Source organism: Trachemys scripta, chromosome 2, assembly GCF_013100865.1.
Source record: "Trachemys scripta elegans isolate TJP31775 chromosome 2, CAS_Tse_1.0, whole genome shotgun sequence".
NCBI lineage: Eukaryota > Metazoa > Chordata > Testudines > Emydidae > Trachemys > Trachemys scripta.
The window spans coordinates 6,129,129-6,150,985 of record NC_048299.1 but is presented as its reverse complement, the minus strand read 5'-3'; the positions used below and the strand labels follow the sequence as shown (position 1 = coordinate 6,150,985).

Sequence of the window (21,857 nt, the reverse complement as noted above, 5' to 3'; positions counted from 1 at the left end):
AAAATCCAGTGAGCAACCCCCAATAGATTTCAGCAAATTTAAGGCCCAACACCTTCCTGAGCGGATTCCCTACTGCTCAGGTAGAAATGTGACCCATAGTACAGGTCAGGCAGTGATGCAATTCAGCATACCACAAATCACTGAATCTTTATATCAAGAGTAGATGTTTTTCTAGTAGATCTGCTCTAGGAATTATTTTGGGGGTTTCTATGGCTTGCGTTACACAGGAGACCAGACAAGGTGATTCCAAGGCTGGAAGGGATCACTGTGATCTATGAATAATACTAGTGCAAGTTTCAGGAAACATTTTATTTGACAAATATTTCTTTGATTCTGCGAAGGTGATCAAATAAACAGCAAGACATAAAAACATGAAATAGTTAAGAGATTTTATTCTAATAGCTTTAATTACAGTGCTTGTTTGTCAAAATGAAAACTGAAACAAGTATACAAAACAGTTTGATTACTAATTGTGTATTGAAAGCATAAAGGTTTCCGCAACACTAAACAAACCAGTTCTCATAGTTCCTCAAGTTTAATGTTTTCAACAGCTCCAGCTTCTTCAGTGTTTATCAAAATACAAAAGAAAAAAGTAAAGAGATCTTTTTCTGATGGCAAATCTGAACCTTGCAGTATGAGGGATGCCCAGGGTTTTCACACATATACAGATATGGGATTGTTCCAAAATGGGATTGAATACTTCTAGAATGGAATGACTCCAGACTCTCATGCTTTTTTCTAGACACTATACCTAGATGTTTGGTGAGTTTTTCATGGCATTTCTCATTTACGTACAGTACTTTCTGACTATAGAGCTTAGGACTGATGTGGGCTGTGCTTTCTGTGGAAAGGTTTTGCCTGGGGTGGTTTACACACAAGGAAAGTACAAAACACTTCACATAGAATGTAACAGGTTAAAAATGTGACCCACCCAGAAATTATTGAAGTCTGATGGAAGATCACAACATCAACCTTATCTGAAGCAAAATACAGAGGTTTAAGTTGTATGAATAAAGTTGCAAACTACTTTAAACCAGTTCAAACAAACCTTTGAACACACATGCTATGAACTACAGAAAGATCCAGAGATCTAGCAGTTACATGGATCTGTATTTTAATCAGATGAAGCTTGGTTTCATTTCTGCTTTGCCATGTCAAAAGAATTAAAAATCACTGGTATTCAAACTGGAATCACAGAAATGACGTCCAACATACTTCTTATCTGTTCAAGTGTTTTACTTTTCTGTAGCTATTTAAAAAATAGAGTTCAGGTTAAAAACCAACCACCAAAATGGATCTCAACACAGATCTCACAACCCAACAGGGACAGTCTTCAGCTCTATTGCACATTGACTACTGGCAACCCATATGTTAATCCGCTTAAATCCCTTCCCAGTACTAAACAGTGAGTTGATTCTTTACAATAAAAAAGCTGAGTAATATTGCATAGGAGTACCAGAAACTGCCTCATTGGAAACAAAAACTATTTACATTAAATAAGAAACCTAACTGTTTTCAGGCTTGTCTTTGCCACATTTACAGCATGGTGCAATACATACTGTGACAAAAGTAATGAAAACAGCTTCCGGCACTCAATACCACAAAGTAGCACAGTTTGCCACATTAGAGTAAAGCGAAGGGCGAAGAGGAGGAAATAAAAGGGAGAGGTGGAAAAAGAGGGAAGAGGAAGTTTTATGTTTCATTTCTGGTTTCGGAGCTGATTGGACAACCAGTCCAGTCCTTCATAGAGACCATCTCCACTAGTGGCACAGGTTGCCTGGATATACCAGTTCCTGTGACGAAGAGAATGGAGTCCGAGTTTGTCTGTAATTTCTGCTGCATTCATTGCATTAGGGAGGTCCTGAATGAGGGAAAACAAGGAAGTCATTTTCTACTTAGAAAAATCCTTTACATATTCCAGTTAAAGTGTTCACATGTGAGAAGGTACGAAACCAAGAATAACTACATACTTAAATGAACACCAGAAGTATTTGCAGAACACCTCAGTATGTAACTATCCTGACTAAATGTGAGTTTTCAGAAAAATGTAAGTCAATTAAAAGTATTTATTTCATCCTATGAAATAAACTGTCCCTGAAGTACTGTATTGCATAGAAAAAGGAAGCTGATGATGCAGACCTGAAATGCGGAGTTCATTCTATTAAATGGAAAAGCAAGGATATCTAAAGATTTACCTTTTTAGTTAAATTAGTTAAGTTTTAATTTAGCAATTTTAAAGAATTTAAGTTACACCTTTGAAAATCTCTGCTCTCAGGTTAAGATTCTGCTTTCTCTCAGCTGTCGATTCAAAGTAACAGCTTTCTGTTTGATCTTTTAACTTTGGTAATGTGCTTTTTAAAAAGGGAATCTTACAGTCAGGGATCGAATTAGAAAAAGTGGTGGAACTCTATTCAAGCTGTCTACAATTCTATAACTGCTGGATGCTTCTGCTAAGAGATCAGCAGTGAAATGGTTAATGTCCTTTAAACTCACTAAGATTCAGAATTAACATGCACTGAGAGAAGGCAGTTCACACTTCAGGGTTATTGTTTCAGGCTACCTGGGAGACCTCACAATCTCAGCTCCCATTTATTCAGGAGGTTCTCTTCAAGGCTGAGGAAATGGGATTTTTCTGAAAAACTTAAAAGTGCAGTTCTGAAGAGCAGGTACATAAATAGCACTCTTAACAGCTCTGTTCCCTGCCTGCCTTCAGGCTTGCCTGATGACTTTAACAATGACGACTTATTGCTTTTAATGGCTGTAGCCAATAAAGCTAAGTCAGCTGAATTCTATTCTTATACACAGAGAAGTTAATTAGTTGCATGTGTTCAAATCTGCAATACAGTTACATGAGTTTTAAGGAGGTCCTAATCTGGACCAAGCCAAGCACTACTGGTGGGGAGGCATGAAAACCCTGCTAGACTCTGAGCCTAGGGGGAGTTTGCAGAGCTCGCCATTCAAAAACGTCCATATCTCCAGTTTACTGTATGCTTTGGCGGTGTTTATTTCTAGTCAGTTTCCTGACTGCCTGGGGAAACTCAGGCAGGTGCAATAGCACAAAATACTTTTAAATTAACTTAAATTCAAGTTGGCGGCATTCTTTACTAGCAAGCTGAGAATTTGGTATGGAAATTAGTGTGACAAAAATATAAAGACTTATGATTTCACTTCGATGGAGTCAGTTTTCAGAGAAAAAACACTTAAAATTTTGCTGAAGCCAATGGAGCTACAGATCAGTGTCAATATGGCATTCTACTGAGTACCCTTTCAGTCTCTCACTAAGGAATGCTGAAGACCGCCATATCGCATTGTACTAAACATTTTTGCACAACTATTTCATGACTTCAGAATTTGTTTTTAAATAGAAACCTTTAAGATCCCTTGCTAATGCATACCTGTTTGTTAGCAAACACTAATAAGACAGCATCTCTCAGCTCATCTTCTGCCAACATTCTCATAAGCTCTTCTCTGGCCTCATTCACTCGTTCTCTGTCATTACTGTCAACCACAAAAATCAAACCTATAAAACAAAAACAATTATTACAAAAAGCAAATAAACAAAACCAACTAGCTTCACACCAGAAATTCTCCTTCAAAAAAATAAATCCCAGTTTTTTCTGGTGGGCGGAGGGTAAGGGTAGGGGAACAATCAAGGCTAAAGCTGTAGTATTTTGAAGTTTTAACAGAAGATAAAGCAAACAGCTTATCAATACGTACCACTCCGTGTGTCTCTGGCTACTACAATATCTTTTGTTTGAAATAATGACAAATCCCAACAAATGCTGACTATGCATAGATTTCCTCCCAATTTTGGGCCAAGATCAGATTTCAAATTATATACACACAGAACTAAAACTACAAACATATTTTCAAAACGTGTCAGTTCTCTTAAAAAAGAATTGTTATAGGGCAGGAGAGTTGCTACAAGACTTATTTTACGTGCTTTAACATCAATTCCTCTAGTTATCTGATGTCCTTAACTCATGGTTCTATGTTAGCTCTGTAGTAGATGACAAGTACTTAAAAAGGAGCATATTTTCCTATATTTTCTCCATTAGTTTAAAAGCAGATTTTCAATTCTTGAGAGGAAACAATTCTGAACTCTGGTTTTGACAGATAAGCAGCAGAGCTTATTTTCAAGCGTTTCAAAGGAGCAACTGTTGTCATTTTTGCATCTACATTAATCTAAATTTGGGAATTGAAACAAAAACACTGAAGTTTTGGATTGGTACCCACTTACCAAACCCTTGAATGGACACTTGTTTGATGCTTTGGCTTATGTTTTCATGTAGTAAGCAATTCAGGAAAACAGTTTAACATATACACAAGTTTCTTTAACACAGTCATTTAACTGAGGACCCACCTTGTGTATTCTGGAAATAATGGCGCCAGAGAGGTCTGATCTTATCCTGACCACCTACATCCCACACTGTGAAGCTAATGTTCTTGTATTCTACCGTTTCTACATTGAAACCTGAAATAGAAATGGTGACAAAAAAATTGATCAAGCAGGAAAATATATATTACGGTCTCCAATTCATGCTCAGAAGTTAATCATAAAAGACAAGACAAGTATATGAAGTTGAATTTAGATGCTGTAATTTCACACTTTTACTCTCAAGACCTCAACATGGTTAAGAGCCGGTTCTCTTACCTTCTGAAGCCCCCTAAAAATACACAGTAATGAGTGTCTATGAATGGCTCCTCAACTGAAACTTCTGCAGCTGGAACTGTAAGAGGAACTAAAAGGACTTTTAAATACATTCCTTATTACCTCACCTTCAGATTGTATTGATTTGATTTTAACTTCTGACCATTCCATCTCCCCAGAAGAGCCACTGTTTTTCCATCTCTACCCCCCAAATGCTTCATGTTCATGGTGCCCTTAGCAGAGAAAAGTTAGACTTCCCCGCCTATCAAAAGCTGCTCCACACATTGATCAATGTGGAAGGAAGGAATGAAATTAAAAGCAGTCATATGCTAAATTCTCTATAATCTGCACGGCCACACAGCAGGCTATCAAGGGCCATGCAGGCGTGCAACCAGAGGGCCTGGATTGGACAGGTGCCTCTCTCCCCTGACCCGCGGCAGTGAGATAGGGCCGGGAGGAGTCCTTCCCCCCCCCCCCCGGCCCCGGGGGCGCCCTCCCCCCCCCCACCCAGCCCTGGGGCAGCCTGCACCCCCACCCCCCGCTCCCCACCCCTCTGCCCCAGCCCCGAGCCCCCTCCTGCACCCCAACTCCCTGATCCCCAGAGCTCTCGTCCCTCCTCTTCCTGCATCCCAATCCTACCCCCACCACACATCACCTCATATTGGTGCACATAAAATTCATTCCACACATGGATGTAAAAAATTAGAGGGAACATTGGTCATATGTTCTCTTCTCCGCCCAGGCCTAACGAGGTACTGCTTCCACCCCAACCCATCAGAGGCAAACTCTCACTAGAGCCAAGTCAGGATGCAGCACTGCAACTGAGCCATGAAACCAGCAAAGCATGTGACTAACTAGAGACACTGATGTGAACAATGTGTCACAGGGACCAGAATCTCAAAAAGTGTAAAAAAAAGCAATATGTAAATATCTTACCTATAGTAGGGATAGTAGTTACTATTTCACCAAGTTTAAGTTTGTACAAAATAGTGGTCTTTCCTGCAGCATCCAGACCAACCATAAGAATACGCATTTCTTTTTTGCCAAAAAGGCCTTTGAAGAGGTTAGCAAAAATATTTCCCATGCTTGAAATAAGGTATTCCCTCACTGGCCAATGAAATCTAGAGAGAAGAAATTCAAGACAATTAAAAGAAGAACATAATGGTTATATTGGGTCAGATCAATCGTCCATTTGGCTCAATATCTTGTTTTCTAACAGTGACACGTGCCAGACGCTTCTGAGGGAATGAACAGAACAGGACAGTAATTGAGTGATCAATCCCCCGTTGTTCAGCCCCAGCTTCTGGCAGTCAGAGGCTAAGGGTCACCCAGAACAGAGGGTTGTGTCCCTAACAATCTTCACTAGTAGCCATTGATGGACCAATCCTCCATGAACTTATTAAATTCTTTTCGGAACCCAGTTAAACTTTTGGCCTCCACAACATCCCCTGGCAATGAGTTCCACAGGTTAACTGTGAAGTGTGTGAAGAAGTAGCCTTATGTTTTTTTTAAACCTGCTGCATATTAATTTCATTGGGTGATCCCTGATTCATGTATTCTGTGAAGGGGTAACTAACACTTCCTAATTCACGAATGGGGAAGAGAAAGTGATTGTATAAACCTCTATCACAGTGGTTCTCAAACTTTTGTACTGGTGACCCCTTTCACATAGCAAGCCTCTGAGTGCAACCCCCCCCCCATTAAACACATTTTTATATATTTAACACCATTATAAATGCTGAGGGAAAGGCAGGATTTGGGGTGGAGGCTGACAATTTGCAACCCCCATGTAATAACCTCGTGACCCCCCGAGGGGTCCCGACCCCCAGTTTGAAAACCCCTGCTCTATCATAACTCCCTTAGTGATCTCTTTTCTAAACTGAGAAGTTCCAGTCTTTTTAATCTCTCCTCACATAGAAGCTAATCATGTGTGTTGCCCTTCTCTGTACTTTTTCCAATTCTAACAGATTGTCTCACCAATTTCCCTTTACACAAGCCACACTAACTCTTCTCCAGCATACCAAGTCCATTTATGTGTCTGACAATTTTGTTCTTTACTCTATTTTCAACCAATTTCACTGGTACTGAAGTTAAGCTTACCGCCTGGTAATCGCCAGGATTGTCTCTGGAGCCTCTCTTAAAAATTGGCATTATGTTAGCTATCCTCCAGTCACCTGGTACACAGGCTGATTTATACAACAGGTTAAATACCACAAATTAGTAGTTCTGCAATTTTATATTTGAGTTTCTTCAGAACTCTTGGGTGAATACCATCTGGTCTTATGTACAAGTTACTGCATGTATAACTACTGACAACGTTCTTCATAGTAATACAGGCTAAGAACATCTATAGACTAGCAGCCAAACACAAATTCTAACAGCTGTCAGGAGCTCACAGTATACGTCAGGATTTTAAAATGCATTGGATACAGATTTAGTGGGTTTTTAAAATTGTTCTGCCTCAATATGGAAAATTGAAGGACTTTGACAAATGGAGGAAAAGGTAGTTCTAATTATAAGATAGCTACCATAAGTACTCCTGAATCTTTTGTTAGTGTGCTTACGCAGTGTCTTTCAATTACTGACATATTCAGCATCACCATCCTTTTTCAATGCTGAAAAAAGTTATACAAAAGCTAAGTATTAATTTTTAGTGAAAGAAAACACTGAAGTGTACATATGATTTTTCAACATGAATACACTTGATTACTTCATCTTGCCCCAATGCTTTGTGTGGGTTACTCATAGCACATACATTACCTCAAAATGATAAATATACCATTCATTCTAAGGTGGCTAGAAGATAAGACCTGAGCTGCGTGTTTTTTTTTTTTTTTTTTTTTTTAAAAAACACACTTTAACACTACCCTGTTCACTAAACAAAAACACGGGAATAGAGAAATCCATGACACAGCCCACCATGTTTCCCTGCTCTTTAATAGTTGCTTCCCCCCCTCACCAGTGGATTGATTTATAAGAGGAAAACAATTTGCAATGTGAACACCAAACCCGCATCTTTGAGACATTCTTCTCAAAAGTGGATCAACTGGTTTTATTGAAACTTTCTATGAGATCATTGACTGTTGGCTGAGATTGGGTACGCAAAAAGATCAGTCAAAAGGACAATATGAGAAAATGATAGTGTTAATCATTCTACTTTAATCCTCTCTCTATATATGATTGAGCATTGAAGTTGGGATGAAAGTGGAAGACCAAAAAATAGCTCAGAATACGATTCTTTAGGATTTGAGGAAACTAGTGCTCATAAACTGTTAAAATACAAGACTAATTTTCAACACATCTGCTTTTCTACTTTTAAGTCCTGACTCACAGGGTTACATTTTCAGCAAAACCTTTGCAGTTCACTTTTGTATCTGACACACCGCTATATTTCCATTAAAAAGGTACATTATGTTGCCATCAGCAAATTCAGTATTGCATTCTAAGGATATGCAGTGTTGTAGCTGTGTGGGTCCCAGGATGTTGGTGAGACATGGTGGCTGAAGTAATATCTTTTATTGGACCAACCCCGTCTCTCTCACCAACACAAGTTGGTCCAAGATATTACCATGTCATTTTAGGGATAGGAATTATTGCAGTTTACGGCAATAACAAAGTAATATTTGTTAGAAAAGAAGAATTTATGTTAGCGTTCAACTGAAAGCTGCATCCAAGACAACTTTTACCAGAGAGAAGGGGTAAGAACTTAAGGGCATTCAAAAACAAAAGCTTAACGTTTTTTACGTTCCTTAACCAGTAGATGGTGACACTGCATTATATTGAACTGGTGACATAATTCACTTTGCTATTGTTTTGCCTGGAAACTGAAGTCTCAAACGTACACTGATATATGCAGAGAGGACCATCACTAATGGAAAAGTTAAGAAATGTAAAATTAAGGTATACATTTTAGAACAAAAAAAAGACAGCAGGAATATATAGTAAAACTGCATGATTTTTAGAGGATTTCTGTTTACTACAATAAGCCAAATTCTTTATATAATATGATGTGTACTTTGTTAACACATTACCAATGAATCAGTCATTTGAAAGTTTATTGCACATGTGCAGTAGGCAAGTGAGACTTAAAACTGCCCCTCGAATTTAAGAAATTAAGATAGTCCATGTCACAGTATTCACCTTCCGTTTGATGACTAAAACATGCCAGTTATTACACTTCCCCACCCCAAAATACTATGAGTAATGCAAAGAGATCAGTAATGCAAATGTGTTAATAGTATAGTTTTGCTGCAAAACTCACTGAAAGTTCTCAGCAATTATGTTCTTAAAAATAATGTTCTAGTCTATACATTTTTAACTAAAGTTTTAAAAATAATTGTGGAATTACTGAATATTACTGAAACCAATATATAAATATTTGAATTTAGACGAAATATGACTCAGTGTAGTGCTCAAGAAAGATTTGCACAACCCAGTGCCTTCTGTCAAAGGGATCCTTATTAGTCTCAGAATAATCAAGAAGCTATCACTCTCTTTCACATAGGTACAGGCTAAAGTTTAGGATTGGCACAGTGGAATGCTTCTGTTGCACTAATGTCCATGTGTTGCTTATTCCACGAATAGAAGACGTCGGTCTCGAGGGCTGTCATTCTGGAATCTTTCACAAACATTTAATTCACTTAAGTTTAACAAGATGTAACGTGGAAACTGTCTTTAGTGTTAAATTTTAACTGGAAGTAAAACTGTTTTATTGTCATTGTTAAAAAGAGATGCTTTCTCTTAAGAAAACTTAATGCTGCTTTCATATTCCTATAGAGCCAAAAGACGGGGCTACTGGAGAGAACTGTAGCTCAACTTATGAATGTTGTATCAAACAGAAAGATTGTGCAATGACTCATTTGCAAAGGAATGCATTTCCTTCTTTCTAGAGCCCCTATTTCCTCAAAACACTGTCACCAGTCTTCCAGACAAGAACAGGAGATGCCTCCTTTCGCAGCAGACAACGCCAATCCTTATTTGGCGAGAGGGGAGTGAATGACAGGAAGCGTTCCACTGGGCATGAGTATGCTGCCTCCACAGCAGCTCCCTATACCAGATTAAAAAAAGGAGACTTGGACTTTATTTTGTTCTATAGGCATTTATAACCACACCCCTGTTGGAGGGCTGAGTACCACCACTATTAAACTAGTTTACAAGCCCTGTAAAAAAGTTGAGTAAATTTTTAAAAAATATTTTATTCGTTTAAAGGCATGCAACTCAATTTAGGTTATGACTATCTTGACAGCAGCCATTTAAAATTTGATGCTCAGTTAACATGTAGTTACATAAGAATGGCCGTACCAGGTCAGACCAAAGGTCCATCTAGCCCAGTATCCTGTCTACCGACAGTGGTCAATGCCAGGTGCCCCAGACGGAGTGGACCAACAGGCAATGATCAAGTGATCTCTCTCCTGCCATCCATCTCCATCCTCTGACAAACAGAGGCTAGGGACACCATTCCTTACCCATCCTGGCTAATAGCCATTAATGGACTTAACCACCATGAATTTATCCAGTTCTCTTTTAAACGCTGTTATAGTCCTAGCCTTCACAACCTCCTCAGGTAAGGAATTCCACAAGCGGACTGTGTGCTGCGTGAAGAACTTCCTTGTATTTGTTTTAAACCTGCTGCCTATTAATTTCATTTGGTGACTCCTAGTTTTTGTATTATGGGAATAAGTAAATAACTTTTCCTTATCCACTTTCTCCACATCACTCATGATTTTATATACCTCTATCATATCCCCCCTTAGTTTCCTCTTTTCCAAGCTGAAGAGTCCTAGCCTCTTTAATCTCTCCTCATATGGGACCCGTTCCAAACCCCTAATCATTTTAGTTGCCCTTTTCTGAACCTTTTCTAATGCCAGTATATCTTTTTTGAGATGAGGAGACCACATCTGTATGCAGTATTCGAAATGTGGGTGTACCATCGATTTATATAAGGGCAATAATATATTCTCAGTCTTATTCTCTATCCCCTTTTTAATGATCCCTAACATCCTGTTTGCTTTTTTGACCGCCTCTGCACACTGCGCGGACATCTTCAGAGAACTATCCACGATGACTCCAAGATCTTTTTCCTGACTTCTTGTAGCTAAATTAGCCCCCATCATATTGTATGTATAGTTGGGGTTATTTTTTCCAATGTGCATTACTTTACATTTATCCACATGAAATTTCATTTGCCATTTTGTTGCCCAATCACTTAGTTTTGTGAGATCTTTTTGAAGTTCATCACAGTCTGCTTTGGTCTTAACTATCTTGAGCAGTTTAGTATCATCTGCAAACTTTGCCACCTCACTGTTTACCCTTCTCCAGATCATTTATAAATAAGTTGAATAGGATTGGTCCGAGGACTGACCCTTGGGGAACACCACTAGTTACCCCTCTCCATTCTGAGAATTTACCATTAATTCCTACCCTTTGTTCCCAGTCTTTTAACCAGTTCTCAATCCATGAAAGGACCTTCCCTTTTATCCCATGACAACTTACTTTACTTAAGAGCCTTTGGTGAGGGACCTTGTCAAAGGCTTTCTGGTTGAGATTCTTAACATCTTCCCATGCCTCAAAAGAGGCATACAATCTGTGCTTGTCTTACAGTAACAAGTTTATGATTACACTTGCATTCCTTTGCTACTTCCCCTCCACAAACTATAGAGACATAGGAGGATTTTCCTTGAATTCTTTTGGTGGCAGATAAGTTTGTGCTCCCCATTTAAGCCTAAATTAAAACTATCCTCCTCCTCAGTAGTTTTATGATATCCACCGTTCTATTCAACTTCAGATTTTTACACTTTCCACTATGTCTCCATTTTAAATGATCTTTTCTAGTGAATATAAACTTAGCTCTTCTCTCTTCTTGGATACAATGTATCCTTTACTACACTCGTTATCCAGTTCTGTATCTTGTCCAATATTCTCTATAGCAGCACCCAGACAGTACACAATACTTGAGATGATACAGCTGTATTACAGTTTCCATCCTTGTAAGAGTCAGAACTTGAAACATTTACTAGGTACCCATTAGACAGAAGCAAGACTTACCAGTAGCAATGCTCTAGTGAGAAACTCAGCTGCAAACCTGAGTTAATTATGCAATTCCCGGTGCTATTCCTGGACCCTGCTTGGAGACTCTTCTGTGTTTGCCTCTGGCTAGAAGATGTCAGATAAACTTACCCCCTACCATGGCTGCTGGAAGGAGGGAAGCTTCTATTATTCTACCCCTCTTCCAGTCTCCAATTCCCTTTTTGTCTCCTTCCACCAACTCATCTTCCAGTTTGTATCAATCAGTATAACTTGCATTCTCTCACCACCCCATAATCGCTTTTTTTTTTTAAAGATGGGTTTTAGTGCTATTTTTACACATTACTATTGTTAATGTAAGAGATTCAGTCATGCCTTCTGTATCTTCACGTGTCTGTATAGTGCAAAGTATAACAGGGACTTACTAATCATGACTGGGGCATCTCGCACTATTGTAATATAAACAGTGTCTTCTAGTTCTTTCCCCAGCACATCTACTTATGAAGACCGCCAGCCTAATTATTAACACTGACAATTTCTGAATAGTTATTCTCCACCCCATATGGCAAGACCCTTACCCAAAAAGGCCCATGAAAAGTATGTTTACACAGCAATTAAATACCCATGGCTAGCCCATGTCAAGTGACATGGGCTCACTGGGCTGTTTAACTGCAGTGTCGATGACTGGGCTGGAGCCCAGATGTCTATACTGCAATTAAACAGCCCTGAGCTAGAGTCAGCTGACATGGGCCAGCCACGCATGTTTACAGTGTAGACATACCAGTGTCTTCACATTCTCTTGCCCCTTCCAGAAGCTGGACGTGTGCCATTATGTGTCTTACCTGAGAAAAGGCAAACTATACTAGAGTGAGTCTTAACTACCCAATATATGGTCTATTCTTAAGTAAAAAAAAATCTTCCTCTACTCCAGTTTGTTTTTTCCCTAACTCAAGTTAGCAGAGACCCCAAATATTACCACTGTTAACTGTTTGACAGTCCACTTGAAGCTAGTTTGGTGGTCTCAGTCTAGTTCCCAGCGCACAGGGATAACCACCACAAGTAGTTCAGCTGGGGCTTGTCTACATGACAAAAGCTACCTTAATGTGGTTTACCCTTGCCTTCATATGCAGCCAAACCATATTCAGCAACACCCATTGTCGGCAATAGGTAGTTTTGTATATAGGCAAGTCCCACCTGGCATCCTCAGAAGAGATTTAAATTTTATTAGAGAATATTTGAAAAATAAACAATACAGAAAATTTGAGGCGTCAGTTATTGGTCATTGGGGGTAACATACAGAGTATAGGGGGGATGTTAGTGTTTTGGGGTTGGGCGGCACATATAATATATACAGACTGCAATATTAGAGAATGAACGGATTCTGTTGTCCTATCACCTGTAAGGGAGGGCCCTCCAGGTCAGGGTTGATTGGACAGATAGAGCTGCTGCTAAATGTGCCAACAGCGTTTTATAGACACGATTTCAGCCTCCATGAATGTCAATTTAGTACCGTTCACCAGCTCTGAATATTCCAAAACACCCTTTGCTGCTCTTACTCCTGTTTTGTTGCTCCTCGTTAGGCCAAGCCCCGGACTACACTACAAACGTACGTTGGTAGAACTACATCCCTCAGGTGAAAATCCACACCTGAGTGATGCAGTTACACTGACCGAACCCCTGGGGTAGACAAAACTGTCGATGGGAGGGCTTCTCCCGTCAACTTAGCTATTGCCTCTCGGGGACATGGAGTGCCTACGCTGAAAGGAGAAGCTTTCCTGTCAGCTTAGGTAGTCTCTTCACTAAGCCCTACAGAGGCAGCTGCATCGCTGCATGGCTGTTAAGTGTAGACAAGCCCCGAGCACTACGGAGCACACCCTTACTCTGATATTTCATTCTATAGCACCTCCCACAAGGTTTGCACAGCGGTAGAAACCTGTTATTCAGGTTCAGTTAAGATGTTGTGTGTCATTGGTAAGCAGTAAGAGGAACAAAGACTCATTTCTGGATAAGGCTCTGCAAATTTATACCAGGAAGTAGAAGATCTCAAACTTCAGGTAAATTTCTAGCAAGTGATGCATCTTAGATAAACTCATAGCTAAGTTCAAATTAGAGTGAATGAGTCTTATTACTATGCAGGATTCATTTTAGAAGTTTCTCAAGTGGCATGGCAACACAGACAAGTGGCTTTAAGCATTACACAACCTAAAATAAAAGGGACGTGACTATAATGTACATGTTTAGTAGTGTTCTATACTTCTGCATCCATACCAGTTTTAATGGCATTTTATTTTACTTGCGTGCCTTTAGAAATTCAGTATGTTCCTCCTTTTGCAGCTCACATGCCAACCAATAGTAGTTGAATAAAGCCAGTCTACTAATTTTAATTCAAACTATATTGTAAATCTGCCAAGAAAGATGCGCATTTGTACTGATGTTTAACTGGGATTTAAGATCTTTGAAAACTGGAATGCAGTCCAGGGGTGGCCAGCCTGAGAAGGAGCCAGAATTTACCAATGTACGTTTCCAAAGAGCCACAGTAATAGGTCAGCACCTCCCCCCGCCCCCCACCCATCAGCAGCACTACGGACCAGCGCCTGCCCCCCTCCCGATTAGCTGTTTCGTGGCATACAGGAGGCTGGGGGGGAGAGAAGGCACAGCAGGCTCATGGGAGGGGAGCGGGAAGGGGTGGAGTGGGGGCAGGGCCTGTGGCAGAGCCAGGGGTTGAGCAGTGAGCTCCTCCCAGCACATTGGAAAGTTGGCGCCTATAGCTCTAGCCCTGGAGTTGGTGCCTATACAAGGAGCTGCATATTAACTTCTGAAGAGCCGCATGTGGCTCCGGAGCCACAGGTTGGCCACCCCTGTTTTAGTCTTTCATGGCATAGTTCCATTTGGCCACGTACAACTGATTCAACTTCTTTATCGACTAAAAAAAAGCAATTGTGACGTAAGCCGCCATTTCCTGTAATTTTACACTGTTTTAACTAAAAGATATTGTAGAATGCTTTAAGGCAATAGAGTGGGGAAAAACCTGTACACCCAACATCCTTCTGCCATTTTCCCAGTTTAAAGACTAGAATGTTAGATGCAATACAAAAATATTTACATCTGTGCTCCACCATAACAGCACTCACATGGAGCTTCAGCAGCAATTAAACTGGTGTTACACATGTTCACGGTTTCAAACCATTGCAAGAAAAGCTACTGGGCAGGAGTATAAGCATCTTGCTCACAAACTCTTCTACTACTGATGACGTCCAACACAGCAAAGATGGAAAGGCACTGCTAGCAAAGAAGACTGACTGCAGAAAAGCTTAATTCCCTACTTCAGAGTACAAGCATGCCAGGTCTGTTAAAGAAAGTGAAAGCAGCTGAAAGGAAGGCATTCTGAAGACTTGCAAAACCCTTAGCCAGCACTAGCAGTTTCAGCTGTTTTCCCCTTTAGTTTTTTCTTTCAATAGCTACAACTGGTAAAGAGTATCATTAATGTACATACACAGTCTTGTGCACCACAATATGTTATTTACAATATAACTAGTCAAAATGCCTCCTTTGTATAAAAGAACTGACCATTTTGAAGCCACAGCACTACTGGTCTGAAATGTAATATTAAACTTGTGATTTCAGATATGTAATTTAAACTATTTTTCACAGCAGTCCTTTTCTCCATCCCCAACTGCCTATGTTAGCTTTCTTGTCAACAATATAACCAAAATGTAATTATAGAAACTGCTTCTTGTGTCCAAATGTTTTGCCAGCTACTTAAATGCTTAAAGGGCATGAATGACATGTTTATGAACCAATTTCCCCGCCCCTCCGCAACATATCAAAGGCACTGAAGACAAAGTAAAATTTGTATTTCCATGGACTTATACAAAGTGCTAACAAATGAACAGACTGAGGAAAAACAAAATCAGAGAAAAATAGTTTTACTCAACCTCTTTAGTTTTCTTTGGTGTGGCTTGTAAGAATGGTAGACAAAAATATATTTAGACCAAAGAGCAATTTTGAAGTTGGCACTATGCCTTTGACCTGTAAAGTACTGTTTAGATGTTGGGTCATTTCTAACGTTCACAGGGATAAGCGATCTTAAAAGTTTTAGTGCCAACGTAATCTAGCAGCATAGTATTTCACACCTGAAATGGATATAGCCAGTTAAACAAACCTGCATGCTTTCATACTTGAAGAATCTGTTTCCTTGCAGCTTAAAATGTTCTATTGCAGCAAATTTTAAAAATAGCTCAATCAGAATACTGTCAACTATGTAACTAAACTAACTCCATACATGACTATTCAAGAACAGTTATACCCAACTATTTGTAGAAGTTGTTTACTGGCCTTTCACCTATGAAGCAAAGGATGAAAGATGGCTAAATAGGAAGTAGTTATAGCCAACTCAAATAATTCTTTGAAGCTGGAAACATAGTTTTTGATTTCTATTTTTTTTCTACTGAAATCAAGACTACTACTTTCAAGATACTATTTACAAGACTAAAATTAAGCATAAGTTTTAGATGTAGAAGTCATGTTAATTTTCGGAATTTTTAGTCTAAGTATGCATCATCACCAGGAATCTAACTTTCTATGAAGTCTTAGAATTAAAGATGAGTCATGTACAGAGTATTTAAAGATGAGCTGCAAAGCAAGAGATGGTAACATTCAATACTCTCACCATGATGTATTAAGACTACCTCTACACCACTCCTCTGCCCTTCCACCAACAACTTGTTACAATATATTAAGCCCCCTTATCTCTTTCTTGGAGGTATTTGGCAAGATCTGTTGTGCATCTTAAATGGTTGATCGCACATAATGCCATAATCAGAGCTGCAACCTTTCCTATCTCCAACTGAAGGGGTTGGGAATGGATGCTGAGTTTGGAAGAGGAAGGAAAAACAGGTAAAAAGTTACAGTATCTTGGTTATTTACCGACCAACATAAGGAAAGCAGAGACATGACATTCCTGATATTTCTAATGTAAAATAAAACATTCCCTTTGGAAAGAGCCAATTGAAAGCTGTCTATAAAGGTACAGTGCAGTAAAGGGAATTGTGTTTTTGCTTCACAGTTCACCTTTAAAAATTCCCTTCTGTGCCCATTCGAAGTTATTCTTCTTCACGATACCACAAGAGCCATCAAAATGTATTCTCTTCTTGCTAAGCGTAACTGAAGATTGATCTAAATGTGGCTTTCGTGTTCGCCAAGACTTGACGAACAGGGCACTCTATGAATGAAACTAGGTGAAGAGTCATCCAGAGCAGACGATGCCAGTCCCCAGATAGGCTGCATGAAAACACGTATACAGTAAGTTATTTTCAACCAGAAGTCGCATCTAAGCCTTTTAAAAGGAATGTTGAGGGCCACAACTGTTCTCCAATGCTTCTCCAAATGAACTGAACTTCTCTGCCAAACTGACCTTCATATTGTGTGTTCGTACAGTGCTAAGCATAATGGGGCCCATAGGTGCTACTGTAATAGAAATAAATAGGTGGAACACGTGCATCAACAGTTAGATATTGCCCTAGTGCACTAAAGATTTAGTCATTCCTGCAGTAACAGGAACAGAAGTAGATTGCACAATGTTCTAGAACCCAGGGAGACAAAAGGTGGACCATTTAACATTTCACTCAAAAGCCACATCAGTCTGGGTTTCTTGTTTTCAAGTTCAACCTGATGCACTTCTAAGTTTCAAAAATAAAACCCTGAACCACATTAAAATATTATGAACAGCTGGTGTATCACAAGACAAAGAAGAGGGGTAACCCAATATTGTTTATCTAAAAAACCAGGTGAACAATTTAACATGTTCCATAGTAATCCAGTGGGCTCTCTCAACTTTTGGCAGTCCACATTTTTGCAAAGAGATATTAAGTTTAGAGAGACTCATTTGGATCGTAACTTCTGTATCTTCCTTTAAAAAAAGGTTGGCAAAAAATGTAAAGGAATTCACCCTACTGGAAGGATTTTGACTACAATCATGAGATTTCTGGGCAGAAGCAGAAGGCTATTCTATTTTTTCCTTCTGGCTGTCACCAATTGCCTGAAAGATGTCAGAGTTAAGTGTAGTCTGCTACCCAGACAAGGCACATCTAAAGTAATTTGATTACAGCTACATCTGCTATTAAAAATGGTGAAACCTAAGAACACTGTGCTCAGCCTAACCAGCAGAAAGTGTTAACAACTTCCACTTAAACAGAATGTGGCTCAGACTTACAATAGCGAAGTACTTATATAGTTTAAAACTTGAGCAGTTTTAAAGTATGTGTCTGACATACTACCCCATTCACTATATGAGTTCAACACTGACTAAATTCACCCTAGATACTGTGAATAAATTCAAGTTAAAGAATAAGTCAAACAAGATAGGTGGCTGACACATGACCAAATCCAAGAGCCAATGCTCAACTGACTGTTTGGATCAAGATCAGCATATGAAGAGGAATATTAGAATTGAGACATCAGCAAAAGTAATATCATATATTCACACGTTTCCATGTATTAGAAACAAGAAATAAAATTAGATACTTGCAAGCAGCAAGAAAAACTGCCGAATAATGCAGAAAAACAGCTGTTGTAGCAGGAAGCTGATTCAAAACTTCTGCCCATCAGTAAAAGGAGAGAATGATAGCTGGGGATAGTGGTAGCTGTAATACCAGCTCCACAGCTTCCACACTAACAAGGCCTTCAACAGACTGGGGACAATAAAATAAATAAATAAATAAGATACACCTCTACTTCAATATAATGCAACCCGATATAACATGAATTTGGATATAACGTGGTAAAGCAGTGCTCCGGGGGGGCGGAGCTGCGCACTCCGGTGGATTAAAGCAGGCTCAATATAACACGGTTTCACCTATAAGATTTTTTGGCTCCTGAGGACAGCGTTATATTGAGGTAGAGGTGTACTTGCTTTTTTATGGAATCACAATTTAATCAACTATGGCTACCTGAGAGCGCTTACAGCAGTGCAGTGGTACTGATGGAGCTGCATCACTGTAAGCTCTCTAATGTCACTGCTCTAAGCAGATGGGAGTCTCCTGTCCACTTAACTAATCCACCCCCAATGAGTGGCAGTGACTATGTTAGCCGGAGCTCTCCCGCTGAGCCACACTGCTGACCACATTGGTGCTTAACGAGGCACAAGTTATGTCACTCAGGGGGGTGGCCAATTCACGCCCCTGAGCAACATAACTTATGTCGACTTAAGCTGTATTGTAGCCATAGGCTATGTTGACCAAATGTACCCATTGTAAAGAATCCAGAATACTGAAATACTCATGAGAATGACCTACACTGAGAATGACCTACACGTGATAAGATATTTTGTAACAGATGATGAAACTAAAGTGTAGTTCTACTCTGCAATGTAAATATTGTCATCTCAGTGATTTTCTACTGAGCAGGTTTGATAGGAAAAAAGTCATTTCACTTAACTCGCATTCTTCTGAACTCAACCAATCTTGTTGTCAAGATGGATTTCTTTCCTTCTTCCACCAATGTATGTAATAAGGGTTCTGCGGGGTAATTATGCCCTTAGTTGTACCCATGCAACCCTAGTACCTACAGACAGTTTTACATGGGGTAACACAGTGAACAATTCTGCTGAGTCACAAAAAGGAACAGAATCCAGTCTACTCCTAACTCTGCTACCTCCAAAGCCTAAGACAACTCTCCATTTTGTCAATAGACTCAGCAAGTATGACTCAGACCTACACAAAAGATCTATTGAGTAAGAATGTACCACTTTTATAGGCCCTTTTCAGATAAGAATGCAAAAAAATCGTACTTTCAGATAACTTTATACAAAGGGATTTGCTGATACAGACTGATGTTGAGATTAGTAACAGACACTATATCCGATTCAAGGTTCTTGAATTAAGAACCCATGGCAAATAAGTGGACACCATGATCAGTCCAGCCACCTATTTATGGGCACAACCTACCCTGCACCTGATTTTTAAAGGAGGTTTTTAACCACTGTCCATTGCTGTAGCACCCAAAGCTGCTGAGTTTGTAGAAATGACATTTGTTTAAACCATCTCTTGGTTTTGCTGCTCTGCCAGAGCAGAGGTGTCAGTAAGCATGGCAAATGAAGACAGTCAAGCCAACCAATTTAAGAGCTTCAAGTCAGATAAATTTCCTCACCTTTTCATCCACGGCTACCATTACAATAATGGTACATGCATGGCTGGCCCATTCCTACAAGCTTAACAGTGTATATAATGGTACCATTTTGAGTAGAAAGTCACAAAGAAAGAATATTTGGAGAAAAATTCTAACTCCCTTAAAGGAAGAAAATGACAGGGAATACCCAAATTCGGATAAAAAACTCAGGTTATTAGAGTGGCAAAAAAGGTAATAGAATTGTTCTGCTACATGACCTTGGACAAATCACTCAACTTTAAGCTCTCAATTTCTCATCTGTACAACAGGGACAATAATGCTCTTCAAAGAGGAATTGTGAGGCTCAGTGGTTGCACAGCAAAGTTCAAAGTATTATCTGAATAGTTAATATTTCAGCTATAGATGAAGCTGATGGAGTCAAAATAAAACATATGCATACACTCAATCATGCTTCATGATCAATGAATTCTTCCATGCAGAGCACTATACTACCGGCAAGGTGAATTGTGGGAGGGGGGTTACCTTCCTGGAGTGTCATATATAGGCCACAGATAAAGGCAAATGGGATTTTATAGGCCAACAGCTAATCTGTTATAAGCAAGCCTGGCATGCAGAGTAGGGTGGAAGGTTGACCTCCTGGGTCACCCACCCAAGCAGTTGAGACTGGAAAGAAATTCTGCTCCAGGGTAAAGACAGCAACTCTACTCCTCACCATTTCATCCCATCACACAACCCAGCCACTACAAGAATTAAGCCATTATACCCTCAAACCTTTAATGAAGGCACATAATCAGCACACATCCCTGATCACACTCCCAGGACTGGTCAGGCATTAAATACCTAAAACGAGCCAAGAGTCTGAGGAAGAGGAGAATCCATATGCCCTGGGCCAGCTCCGAGCTACTCAGAGAGGGAGATCTGACAACCACCCCCATCCAACTCCCCCGCTGAGGAGTTAGGTCAGTAGAGCTGGCAAGGCCAAGGTGGGGGGGTTCTGGACTGAGGATTGGGTCTGTAAACTTGGCTGGTCCGAAGTCAGGCCCCGGCTGGGGAGGTGAGGCAGTTCGGGTGCCTAGGCCGGGCCCAGGCTGGGGGGGGAGGCGCAGATCAGGGGCCTAGGCTGGAGGGGGGGGGAGGGGGAGAGAGGGCAGGTCGGGGGCCTAGGCCGGGCCCAGGCTGGGCCGGGGGTTAAGGTGGCGGGACTGGAACCCCACCCGGGCAGCGCCCGTTTGAATCGCTCGCAGCTCCCCGACCGTCCCACGCTCCCCAGGGCGGGGCGGCCCGCGCTGCGGCCTGCTGCTCCCTGCTGCTGGGCAACACGGGCCCTCGGCAGGGACACGCCAGCCAGCCCGCCCCCGCTGCTCCGGGACACCCAGCAGGCCGGGCCGGGCCGGGCCGGGCCGGGCCGGGCCGGGCCCCGCCGCTCCCCCACCCCGCGGCCTCCCCCCCCAGGCCCGGGGCGCAGCCCGGCCTCCTGCGCCGAACGGCCCCCGGCCGCCGCGGGGGGATGTGGGGCGACGGCCGGGCCGGCGCCGCGAGGGGAAGTCGCCGCTTACCCGGCGCTGGCTGCCCCCGGCTCTGGGTCGGCTCCCTCCTGCGCTGCTCTCCCGCTCCCCGCCCAGGCTCACAAGATGGCGGCTGCGGGCAGCCACGTCAGTGCCAGGGCTGCGCGGTGCACGACGGGTAACCGAGGAGGGACGCGGTGGGCGGGGCTCCCGCAGCGCCCGGGTTCGGCGGGCAGAATGGGGCGGGGGCAGGAGCGACGAGGCGGCGCGCCAGGGGGCGGGGTCGCGGTATTCCCGGAGCGCGCGCCGAGGGGGCGGAGCCGAGAGCCTCAGGGAGGCGCGCGCCGGGGGCGGGGCCTGGGAGTAGGTGGGGCTTTTGCCCCGTGCCTTCGGCCTTTGCCCGCCGGCCAGCGGCGGTGGGGGCCGGGATGTGACCGGCTTGGGCGGCCCTGGGGCAGAGCGGGCCGGTACCGCGTCCTGGTGGCGAAGCCTCAGGTGCCTGGCGACACACGTGCGCCTCGCATCTGGGGGGAGGGGGGGTGACACGAGCACCT

The 21,857-nt window shown here is 41.6% G+C and overlaps 1 protein-coding gene across 1 annotated transcript; it reads right to left on the bottom strand.

Moving 5' to 3' along the window:
* Positions 1-372: 372 nt before the first annotated feature.
* Positions 373-21,510, bottom strand: ARF1 (ADP ribosylation factor 1). Its single transcript, XM_034759778.1, has 5 exons — positions 21,355-21,510; positions 5,588-5,772; positions 4,364-4,474; positions 3,396-3,520; positions 373-1,861 (listed from the first exon to the last, which is right to left on the bottom strand). The coding sequence occupies exons 2-5, from the start codon at positions 5,733-5,735 to the stop codon at positions 1,700-1,702; spliced, it is 546 nt and encodes a 181-aa protein (XP_034615669.1). The 5' UTR covers positions 5,736-5,772; positions 21,355-21,510; the 3' UTR covers positions 373-1,699.
* Positions 21,511-21,857: the final 347 nt, after the last annotated feature.

Excerpts from the sequence above, each read along its gene's own strand:
- ARF1 (XM_034759778.1), bottom strand. The coding sequence starts at position 5,735 with ATGGGAAATATTTTTGCTAACCTCTTCAAAGGCCTTTTTGGCAAAAAA. Across the intron at positions 3,521-4,363 it reads TTATTTCCAGAATACACAAG|GTTTGATTTTTGTGGTTGAC; the intron begins GTGGGTCCTCAG and ends TTTGTTTTATAG. Across the intron at positions 1,862-3,395 it reads TAGTGTTTGCTAACAAACAG|GACCTCCCTAATGCAATGAA; the intron begins GTATGCATTAGC and ends TCCCTCATTCAG.